At 51.0% G+C, this 12,319-nt stretch overlaps 1 protein-coding gene across 1 annotated transcript in view; it reads left to right on the plus strand.

Moving 5' to 3' along the window:
• LOC119098512 (mucin-19-like) overlaps positions 1–12,319 on the plus strand; it is a 40,809-nt gene that overhangs the window by 20,967 nt on the left and 7,523 nt on the right. Inside the window, exon 3 of the mRNA XM_037221464.1 lies at positions 1,755–1,959. Within this exon, the coding sequence (XP_037077359.1) occupies positions 1,755–1,959 (205 nt within the window). The remainder of the gene's footprint in view (positions 1–1,754; positions 1,960–12,319) is intronic.

Here is a 12,319-nt window from a genome sequence, read left to right on the forward strand (position 1 = left end):
CAGTCAAGTCTACATTGAGGGCTTTATAATTACTGGGTCTGGGTCGTAGATGTCTGGTAGAATGTGTTGGCCTGGAACTGAGGCGTGAGAGAGCTGGTTGCTAACAGGCTACAAGAAAGGTATTACTTAGCGTGCTCCATTTGCTTATATATATATATATATATATATATATATATATATATATATATATATATACATACATGCATGTATGTATGTACGTATTTATGAGACATATCTCACGAGCCACAAAGCAACAAGCCTGAACTGAAATGTATGTTTAATTTTGCAGGCATTGTGAGTCATGGGCCCAATGATTCAACGCAAGCGGGGAGTCCGAACTAAGCTGAATTAAAGCATGAAAATGGCTGAGAGTCATGAGGTGAATCGGATCCCAGAGTCTGTTAGTCGGTCCCGGACGGGATAAAAAAGAAAATGGTCCAATACATGTCTGAAGTCATTGGACGTACGTACGACGTCGAAATGATGCCAAACTGGCCGTATGAAATTGCCACCTTAACACTCACTTGTAGTGTATAAATTTCCCGATAGGTGGCCGGGCGTTACTGGAGGTGTTAAACCAAATACTGTTATGTACTCGTGTCTTGGCGCCTTCTCATGGTATTCTTACATATTGATCCTTGAGTGTAAGGTGTTTACATGCATTCACATGCTCAGTTTTGAGGTATTTTTAAGGTATTTGATTACAAGTCTCATTTCCGTAACGACTGGTAAGGATGTCCAACTTCTTGTATTACGTAGCATAGAGCATGGCTCGTGACTGAAGCTTGCACAGCCCGCGCTGTATTGTATTAGCCAATTGACGTCCGCGTTATCTTGAAATCGTACTCGCGAACGCCAGTCACGAACGACCCCTCCATTATATTCGTGTTGGCCTTGAACGCCACTTAGCTAATCGGGTGGCAGGAAAAGAATGACGTCTCTACGGCGTCATGCATGCCTGAGTTACATTGAAATAGTTTGCACAACATCGTATATTTTCGTGGGTGCGTGACTCAGAAACTAGAGATGTTTGGGTCTTAAGAAAGACAGGGTTGTGAACTGCACCGAACGATCTTCAATATGACTTTATCAGCTCAAAGTCCATACAAATGTGAAAAACTCCTTTCGTAACATGAAAAAGCTGCATATACACAACCCTTCTTTTATTTATAATGATACAGTAACTAAGGTGGCTCCCCTGCTCAAGGAAACCGATAATTGATACACGATGCAAAAGTAAAGATGCAAGCCTTTTATAAGCATCAAGTTGGCCAGACATATCGAGAACACATTCGTAAAAGGTTATCTCGTCTCCCTCCTCCCCTGCTCCCCAATAATTTACAGAAGTCGAAGTCTCTCGGGTGTTATGCCATGCACAACGCCTGTGAGGCAACCATCGTTTTGGGGCCAGATCTATTCTTGGCAGAATTTTGACGCGTTCGGCAGTTTTGTCCCAAATAAATAATAGGCTATCACGTCCAGAGCTCGTTGCGACCCACGCTAATTACACAACTGCAATTAAGCTGCTAACGCGAACGTCTGTCATCATACCGACGGGCGGCTTCGGCGTGCATATGCATAAGGATGTTGGGTCGGTGGCTCGCCATACCCATTGGACGGAAGACCCAGGGCTGCCGGCGATTTCTTGGACTCACGCGTGGATCAGGACGGAGATCCCTAGATATGCCCCCAGGTCTCGCAGTGGCGTCCCACCGTTCAAAAGAGGCGTGCTGGCACACCGCGCTCTGTTGCAGGCCGATTTGGAGGGACTCTGGCGCAGCGCAACGCTCCGACGATTGAAGGTGACCAGCCGGAGCGCTGGCCTTGCCAATACTGCAGCAAAACGTACGCACACCGGCAGTCTCTGTACCATCACTTGCAGATGCACAGGGGTAAAACCAAGTGTCACAAGTGCGGCGAGACGCTCTCGACGCCGAACGCGCTCAAGGATCACGTCAGGTCGCTGCATCGCTCCTGAAGGCTGTCGGCGCTCGTGGAATGCCTGCTGTGTGGAGCTGACGGGTCTGTTGCTCCGTGTGGTCATGACCGTCCACGGCTCGGGGCATCATGTCCAGGGAGACTGCGCGGCTCTGCAGGTGTGCTCCCCACGGTACTCAACACTTGTGTTGTGAGTTGCAAAGTGTGTGGTGGGTTGTGGCTCGCACGAAGATTTTAATATATGTATTGGAAACCACCCATTTGTGCCGCGTGAGCGAATGGTTTGCTGAATGTGTGAAAAATACTACTGCCGCGCATGGCCGGTTAATGACTCATATCAAGTGGCATTGCTCAACATCCTTGCGTCATTATGGCTGCATGTACGGCGCGTAACGTTTTTACTGTTCCATGTTGTTTGTTAAATAAATATGCCAATGGTAGGCGTATTGTCAGGAGTGTAGTCAAATGTGTAGCATTTTACTCAAAGGAGGGTGTCAAATTGTCTTCGAACTCCTATGAATTCGGAGCGAATTCTTCCGAAATTCCTCGGTATGTAGTGTAAGCCTCTTTGCTCGGGGTGGGGAAGGGGGAGGCAGTTATGACCACGTGCATGCCGGTAAATCGTGCTGGCCTATGTTATGCTGCTCTTCCAACAAGTTGTCTACAAATTTGGTAATCCTGTTTTTCGATGTCAATTATCCGAAATCCAGGACGTGCTGAGGCATAAACAAACAGCACTTGCACAACGTAAGTGCGTGTTGGAGTGTGAAATGAGCTGCTGCGGTTAGCCCCACTCGCAGTTTTGAGGACAGTTTTTATAGAGAGCAGCACTCGGCTGACACGCCTACGTGGCCTGCGTGGTCTCAGGTGGAATATTTGTTTGTATAGAGAGCAGCACTCGGCTGACACGCGTACGTGGTATGCGTGGTCTCAGGTGGGGGATTTGTTTTTATAGAGAGCAACACCCGGTTGACACGCCTACGTGGTATGCGTGGTCTCAGGTGGAGGATTTGTTTTTATAGAGGGCAGCACGCAGTTGACATGCCTACGTGGTATGCGTGGTCTCAGGTGGAGGAGTTTTCATAATTTTCCCAATGGTTCAAAGCATGCAAAATGTGGGCGAAGCGTTCCCGAAGCGCCCTGCAATGTCCACTATTCATGCAGGCGGGTTTTGTCGACAGTGCCTGACATATGATTATACGTGTATATACTTATTTAATCATATAATCATATAATCGTAATCGCATTACATGATGTATGTTGCGCGTGCATTTGTCTTGGAGGATTTTATCTCGGAGGACATCTCCTCACTATGCAAGGTTTTTGCTATGATGGGAGGTAGGTTCACGACCCTGCCTGTACGTGAACTCCTGCTCCTTGTCCCGCCCGCTCCCTCCACATTATCCGCACTCCCGCATCCGGTCCTACCACCACTCCTCATCCCCGTTTTATCGGGGTCGCCGTGCCCCCTCGCCCTCGTCCCCGGGTTGATCGGATCCTGGTGGCCGAGGGGCGCATCGTGCGGGTTAGTCACGGCGCGTCCCAACACTCCACGTTGGCCAGGATATCCGGGGGCGTGGGGGCCCGTGGGGCCCCATATGGGTCTAGCGGCTTGTCGCTCGCGTTGCGGTTGGGTGCTCCTTGCGGGTCTCCGCTTGGGGCGCCTGGCCGCGCGCAACGGCTTAAGGGGTCAAGGGGCGGCGGCGCTGAACCACGGTCAGTACGTGGGGAGGGGGGGGGGGGGTCTCCCCGGTTACACCTGGCCGTGCGGGAGGCGTCGTTCGCCCCGTATAGCACCGGGGTAGCCCTGGCGGCGACCACCTCCCGAGGGAGTGTAGGACCGTCCCCCAGTTGGGCTCCGAGGTGGGTGGGGAGCCCCGGTGCCGAATGCTTGCTAGAAATCGCATGGCTTCTCAAAACTCAACAAACACCAGGCCCCCGAAAGGAGGTCGGACAGAGCTGAGGCCCGGGTGCGAGGGGTATTCGGCCCCCCCCCCCCCCACCTTGCCCTCGGATTCTGATCTTTTTTAGGGGAGGTGTAAAGCTTTCCACCCTATCACTGTTTCAACGACGCAAGGGCTGTGGCAAGTTTGGAGACATCACGATATGTGACAAGCTGACGGATGGCAACATGGAGGTAGAGTTCGCCAGTGGTCTGGGGGCCAAGCGTGCATTAGAAGCGAAAGAGTTCATTTATAGTATTCGTGATGAGAGCGGGAAACATGACAAAACTGTAGCTTTGACAGTAACACCACACAACACAAAAAACTCACCTAGAGGCGTCGTTAATTGTTTTGACTTTCGTGATGTGAGAGCGAAATCGTCGAGGAGCTTTCGGAGTTCGGCGTAACCGCCGCGCGCAGAATCCTGGTTAGGAGAGAAGGAGAACTGAATGCTACCAACAACATCATTCTCACTTTCAATCGTCCGGATCTGTCATCAGATATCGGTGTGGTCTATGCCGGTGTGAAAGTCCGTCCTTTTGTTCCCAATTCAATGCGCTGTTTCCAATGTCAATGGTTCGGCCATACGAAGCCCCATTGTCGCAATAAGCTAGTATGCAGCAAGTGTTCGTCCACCACCCACCTGAGTGACAACTGCACCGCTGACCAGCCTTGTTGCGTCAACTGTGGTAACTACCAAATACCACACGCTGTGTTTGACCGTTCATGTCCAGCGTTCGTCAGAGAAAAGGAGGTACTTTTGCTAAAAGCGTCCAAAAACGTATCTTTCCCAGAGGCCAGAAACCTGTATGACGCGAGTCATCCTAAGCTCTCGTATGCATCGAAAGTAAAAACTGCTTTGCTGTACAACAACGTCATCGAGCAGATGACGGTCATTCAGTTCCTGGGACTTTTGAAATCGTTAGGTCTTACTGTTATACCTTTAGCACGTACACCGGACTCCCAGCTGACAGTCCAAATTCCTTCATGGCCGGCCGACCGGTCTGTAGCTGACGTTGGCGTCCGGGCTAAGCCTCCTGCTCCATCCCCGGCGCCTGGCCGGTCGTCACCCACCATGTTGCCGACTCCCCGGCGCCACGGTCTCCTGCCGGAGAGGAGGGTTGGGCGGTGGTCCGGCGCGGCCGTGGCCCGCGGGCTCCACCGGCTTCCGCGTTAGTTTCTTCGCCACCCTCGTCTGCCTCCGCTCCGTGTGCTCCGTTGCCTTTGTCACCTCCGACACCACTAGCGAATGCTTGCGGGCTGGCGATAGAAACGTTGGAGCGGCACGAGGTGGACAGGCGCGCCCACCATGCCAAGCGAGCGCGGTTGGCCGAACAAGAACGGGCAAAGGCGGCGAACCGTGTGTCCGGGGCGGGCAAGGAGTCCGTCCCCCGCAGCGGTGCTCCATCGCCCAGAAGACCAGTTGAGCCCCCTGCTGGTCCACAGATGTCTGGCAGGGCCCCATCCATGGGTCCTCCCCCTCCGCCACCCAGGATTGGGCACGCTGGCACAAAGCGCCCCCCAGCCGGTCCTCTGTCTCCATCCGACGGAGGAAGCCCAAGGATTCGGCCCAGAGTGGAGCACCACTCTACGGAATCGAGCCGTAGCGACAGGACCGAGGTGTCCGGTCCTGCAACAGGCGCAGCCCAGCTCTTTTGAACCGTGTCGCGTCTTAAAGTGTGCTTTTAACCCTTTTTCTGGTACACCCCCTTGCAGGCGTATTAACTGATGTTCTGCGCGCTGTGCCGGTGAGCTAGGCGTGTTATGTCTACCCTCACTTTTTAGCTTTTTGACAAGTATCTTACAGTGGAACTGTAGGGGTGTGAGAACTAGTCTACACGATCTCAGAGTCATTTTGAATCAGCACTGTACGGCCATCGCCTGCCTGCAGGAGACCAAACTGGCACCTGGCTCTCATTTCAGTATCCCGAGGTACACCGTAATGCGTCGGGATACGCCAGTTGATCCAATTGCACATGGCGGAGTTCTTTTGACTGTGCACCACAGTGTCTCCTTCCAACGCCTCGTCCTACACTCTGACCTGCAAGCTGCTGCAGCTAAGGTACTTTTCGGGCGTCGTGCAATAACCGTTTGCTTGCTTTACTTACCTCCTGGTACTCCATTTCCGACGCCAGAAATGAGATTTCTGGTGGCCGAGATTCCCCCGCCTCTTCTTTTGCTGGGTGATTTCAATGCTCACCACACATCTTGGGGTTGCGCTCAGACCAACACTCGCGTCAGGCATTGCGAAACTTTTTACATGATGAATCTCACTGTATTTTATACACCGGGGCCCGAACTCACATGACGCTGCCGTCAGGTCAGACATCGGCGCTGGACTTGAGTTTTGCAAGCCCCCAACTGGCAGTACACCTGACGTGGTCGGTTGACAGCAACTCCTTCGGTAGTGATCACTACCCCATCTGGTTGCGCTACTAGAACGGAGCAGCTCTCGGTTCCAGGCCACAACGGTGGAATCTTAGAATGGCTGACTGGGATGAATTCCAGGCGCGGGTGGAAACCAGGTTGGCTTCCGTTTCGGTGGATATGCGTGCATCGATAGAGAAACTCACCTCCACAATCTTACAATCGGTAAAAGAAAGCACGCCATGTACATCCGGTGCCGCATGTCGTCCCCCTGTCCCGTGGTGGACGGACCAGTGCCGCGACGCTATACGTGCGCGTAAAAAAAGCCCTGCGAGACTTTGATCGACGCAGCACTACGGAAAACTTAATCGCTTCTCAACGATCTCGGGCGGCAGCTCGACGTACTATCTTGGAGGCCAAGCGTACGTCTTGGCGGTTATATGTTGGCCAGCTTAATTGCCAAACGCCGGCTTGGGTGGTTTGGGCGCGGGTGAGGCGTATAACAGGCCAACACTCCTTAGTGCCTCGCCCCGTGCTCTGTGTGAATGGCCAGGCCATACTGGACCCATCTAAGGTGGCGAATGAAATGGCTCGTGCGTTCGCGGAGTGTTGTGGGTGAACAACTGCCGCTCCCGATTTCACACGCTATCGTGCTCGTTGCGAAGCAGCCCAGGTAAGCTTTCATACATCCGAAGAGTTTTCATACAACACACCTTTCACAATGCTTGAACTGATGTCTGCCACTAACTCTCTGCGCAGCGTGGCGGAAGGCCCAGATCTCATTCATAATTATATGCTCCGGCGACTTCCACCAACAGCAACACAAGCTATGCTGGTGGCATTCAACCAGTTGTGGGAGACAGGAGAGTGCCCCACGTCTTGGCGGGAGTCGCTAATAGTTCCGCTGCTGAAGCCTGGTAAGAATGGGAAGGATCCATCGGACTACCGTCCGATTGCGCTGACCTCCTCTGTGTGCAAACTTCTGGAGCGAATGGTTCAGACACGATTGTCTTGGTTTTTAGAAAGCAACACTATCTTCTCTCGCGCGTAGTGTGGTTTCAGGAAAAACCGTAGCACCAGTGATCATCTTTTAGCCTTGGACCCAACTGTGCGCATTTCTTTTAGGGAGAGGCGACACGTAGGAGCTGTGTTCTTAGATATCGAAAGGGCTTACGACACCACCTGCCGGTATGGTATCTTACGGAAGCTGTTCCAGCATGGCATACGCGGAGCCATGGGTACCGTTCTTGCGAACGTCCTTGCTGACCGTTTCTTCCGCGTCCGTGTTGGTTCTATGTGCTCGAAAAGATACACCCAAGAGAGCGGCATACCTCGGGGCAGTGTTTTAAGTGTTACGTTGTTTGCCGTCATTATAATGATGTTGGTGACAGTCTTCCCCAGGCAATTGGTCGCTCGCTTTTTGTTGATGACCTCGCCATCTGGTGCAGCTCTGCCACGGCAGCGTCCATGTCGCGCCAGTTGTAGTTGGCTGTGGCTCGCTTAGAAAGATGGAGCATGCTCAACGGGTTACGGTTTTCGACCTCGAAGACAGTCTCCGTCCACTTTTGTCGACGCCGGCGTCAGTGTCCTGACATGGTGCTTAAGCTTTATGGACAGTCGATCCCCTGCAATACGGCGACACAGTTTTTGGGATTACATTTTGATAGGTGTTTGACCTACAAGGAGCATCTTATCATTCTGCGTGACAAGTGTTTTAAGACACTGAACATACTGAAATGTGTGGCACGAACATCCTACGGAGCAGATCGGAAAACACTTGTATCGTTATACCGCTCGCTGATACGCTCCAAGCTGGACTATGCGTGTTTTGTATATGATGGCGTCTCTGAGTCCAAAAAGCGCACATTGAATGCGTTCCATCATCCTGCGTTGAGAATCATTACTGGTGCATTTCGTACGTCTCCGACAGCCAGCTTGCTTGTGGAAGCCAACGAACCTTCGCTGGCTACCCGAAGGCAGTTAATGGGGATGCGGTACGCTTGTAAGCTCGCGCAATTCCCGAACCACCCAACACATGACGCTGTGTTCTCACGCCGCACATCTAATGTTTTTCAGTCCGAACGAGCAACACGTGTGGCGTCGTTCTGTGTGCGTGTTCGTAAGCGCTTCGTGAGAGTGACTTAAGTTTTCGGAGTGTGGCACGCCCACGTAGTTTGCCGACCACTCCGTGGGTGATGGTATCGCCAACTGCCGACGTCTCATTGTCGGAGGTTCGGAAGCAAAACATCATTCCGTACGTTGCCAGATCAACAGCTCTGAGGCATATCGAAACATATCGGGGGTTCACAATTACGTATGCAGACGGCTGGAAAACGGATACGGGTGTTGGTTCCGCTTTTGTGTGTGGTTCCGATACGCGATCATTTACACTTGCAGCCCATGCGTCCGTGTACACTGCAGAGCTTTTGGCCATCATTAAGGCGCTTTGCTTTATAGAGGTGGGCGAAGACAGTCTGCACGTGATTTTGTCAGATTCCCTAAGTGCCCTTTCGGCATTAAGGTGTTTTAATGCGGTAAATCCCCTTATACAGGATATTTTACTGCGTCTCGACTCTTTGTACCGGGCTGGCAAGACCATAGTACTTTGCTGGATTCCGAGCCACGTTGGCATTGTGGGAAATGAGCTGGCTGACTCTTCTGCAAAGCGTGCTACTCGTCGTCCCTGTCACAGAGCGTTTCCGATACCCGCTACAGACCTATACTCGGCCATCTCTGCCTTTTTGCGCGGGGAATGGCAGAGCACATGGGATGCGACGGGCACCAGTAAGCTGAAAAGCATTAAACCGATTGTGCAGGAATGGCAGTCATCCTATCGAAAGTCCAGACGGGAGGAAGTAATCCTGTGTCGCTTGCGGATTGGCCATACTTATGCTACACATCGATACTTACTATGTCACGACGAACTACCACGATGTCGCCACTGCAACACCACGCTCACAGTGGAGCATGTGCTCGTATGCTGCCCCATACTACGCGTCGAGCGTCTGAGGTATTTTGGCCCGGCGGCGCCGTCCCTCACGCTCTCTGATTTACTACGTGACAGCTCACCATGTATCGAACATACCCTCAGGTTCGTATCGCATGTTAAGTTCTGCACTTTATATACAACTGTCTGAATAGTTCATAACGCATGTGGGAAGTTTTTAGGTTGCCGAAAATTTCGTATCAATATGTTATTATGAATTCACGTATGCGGACACCATTGGTGACGCGTTCCTGTCACAACTCATCCGTCTTCATTCCTGACTAATATATATTGTTTAGTCATTTACCGCCGTAGGTAGTCCTTTAGCTGTTATAGGCGCGAAATGACCACAGCAGTCGGCGCGCCCTAAAACTCTAATCATAAACAACAACAACAACAACGTGGACCAGTGAATCCGTGACCGTCAGATGTCTGACAGAATGCCTTGTGGCAGAAGTCGCGGCTCTGTGACACCTGTGGTCGTACCATGTCCCACACACGCCCGGCGGCCGAGGTCTGCCTCCTGATGCCAGGACCGAGGCATTCATGACATGCTTAGAGGTATATAACTTCTTTACAAAGCTTAACATGCTTGCGCTTTTTATCGTGCCTTTGAACGATTTTAGCAATTAATAGACCTGTAGTTGTCTCCAGTTTAGGTACCTCGTGTCCACGGACAATGCCTGCTGGCTGGTGTCTCAGTGCCAATGCCGTTCATGGTGTTGCCAAGATTACGGTGTTTGCTGCTGTCTGCTGTTCTCAGCGTGCACGAGCGTGCTGGACGTCTAAATCGTGGTTTTACCGGCCCCCACCAAATTCACTATCGTAGCGTCCGCGCCGGCCTTTACTCCAATTACAAGCAAGGTGGATACTTGTGTTCTGGAGCATAATTGCGGAGTTGGTAAATGTCTAGTATTATGCTAAAATTTTTGTTTTGGGCTTCCCTTCCCGGTTCTGTTACCCTTGGCTCGCCCTTGTTTGGTGCAACAGCTCGCCTGCCCGTCGATCTGCTTGCCAGCTTGGCCTGATGAGATCCAGGTTGGGGATACGCTGCACAGTTACGCCAACTCCGCGGTGTGGCTGCGCCTCCAGTCTATTCTAGTTGTCGATCCGGGCTTTGGAAACATCTGAAAGACTAGGCCGGGAATGGGAATGTCAAACCTTAATGCGCTTATGTTCGAAATTCAAAATTCAACAACTGGTCCCTCTTGCTTGTGTGCGGACGTGTAGTCGCCTATTCAGTCGGATGGCTGAATGTGACGTCCCCCCCCCCCCCTCCAATTGGGCTCCGGCCCCCTCAACTTTGAGATTTGAGAGAAAAGTGGGCCAAAGTGGGCCGGGGAAAAACTCGTTCCCCATCTCACTTTCGGAAACTTCGTCCCTGCTTGTGTGGCCATCCATATGAAAAGCCAAGACACTGTCCTGAACAGTCTTCTCTATCACTAGACTAGAATTTAAATGCCGCGTGAAGGCAAACGCGTCATTGGAAACCTTTGCGAGCGCTATCGAGATCAACAACCCAGTATTTATTATGGAGGTAACGGTCTACAAAATGTGTCGATCGGCAGATTGAAATAATCCAAGCATTTTTCTTCGCACCAAACTAGCCCCATGAGGGCAAGTAGCGGGCGCGGGCAGCGGAGCGGTGACTGAGTGGCGTGACCAGAGGGGGAGGGGGAGGGGTCCGTCGTCGGCCGTTGACGGCTGTGAGATTGAGAACGAAAACGAGACGGAGCGGCGGCGAACGCGTGACCCGTTTCAGCCGACTAATCGGACGGCTGGGTCGAGGGTTCGCTGGCGGCGGCGTACGATTGTCTCTTTTTCGTCATCGTTAGGAGAGGCAGTTAAATTTAAGCGTTCAGCTTTTGCGCTAAACGATTCATCATATGATGCCGTACTCCATTATGTTCGTAGTAGAAAAAAGCAGGTGTTCGTGGACTCGCTACGACCGGACTGCGCCACGAATGACTCGGATGCGCCACGGATGACTGTGCCACGCTGGGCCTTCTTCATTGCGTCACTACGGCCCTAAAGGAAATTTTCTGCGCAAACAAAAGTGCTGATTTGCAGTTGTATGGATGAACTGTGTGTGCTAAGCTTTTATGAAGTAAAGGATGAAAAACTTAAGGTTAAGAAAGATGTCGGGGTTACTCTGACACACTTGTTGACACACACAATTTCACGCGCTTCTCCTACACCTTGTTTTACATTATTTCGGCATAATTTTCCGCAGTATATGCAGTTATTTTCACAATCACATCTTGCATGTGCACTGTAAACATCGAGTCAGTACGTTTTATCGCATGAAAGGCACCAATAAAAGGAAGAAGTGGTGATCCTTTATACTTTATTGTCTTTCGCAAATGCTGAAGCTCAAGAAGTTCCACGGTTTTATGTCCACGCCGCTTTAGTCAAAGGGGTACATAGACTATGGAAAGGGTGCTTATTAATGTGCAGCAGCACGTGATGGTGTATTGAGACCGCATCCAGGCCATTTACGAGCACTTTAATACGCTGTTGGTACTACTTTGAAGTGGAGCAGGGTGCTCAAACCAACAAAGTTTATCTACTTAGTAAATATGCTCCTCAGTACGGCATTGTTTGATTCTCATAAAACGTTTGTATGACGTCGAGGTTCTGTCAAACTAGCCGTGCGAAACTGCCACCCTTATGTTATACAATTGCCACTCAATTTGAGTATTTTAAACTCGCCGACAGATAGCAGCATGGTGCTGAAAGTGTTCGCTAAGTAAAATATCGTTATGTGCTCGTGTTGTGGTCCTTTTCATGGTGTGCTTGCATATTAATCCGTGAGTTTAAGAACCTTACTTGTGTTCACATACTCGGTAATGAGCCTTTGGTAAGTTATTCGGTTATAAGGTGTATTTCCGTAATGACTACCATTCTTGCCTATCTTTTTTTGTATTAGGTAGCACGAAACATGATTCGTGATTGAAAGCTGCACGGAGTCCTCAAAATTGATGAAGAGCCAAGTGACGTCGATGATATTAGGAAATCGTGTTGACGAATCTAGATATGAACAGCTGGACGATCATTTATCCCTGGCCTATCGGGTAGTAGGATT

The sequence above is a fragment of the Pollicipes pollicipes genome, unplaced genomic scaffold, assembly GCF_011947565.3.
Source record: "Pollicipes pollicipes isolate AB1234 unplaced genomic scaffold, Ppol_2.1 Scaffold_2555;HRSCAF=2994_pilon_pilon_pilon, whole genome shotgun sequence".
Lineage (NCBI taxonomy): Eukaryota > Metazoa > Arthropoda > Thecostraca > Pollicipedomorpha > Pollicipedidae > Pollicipes > Pollicipes pollicipes.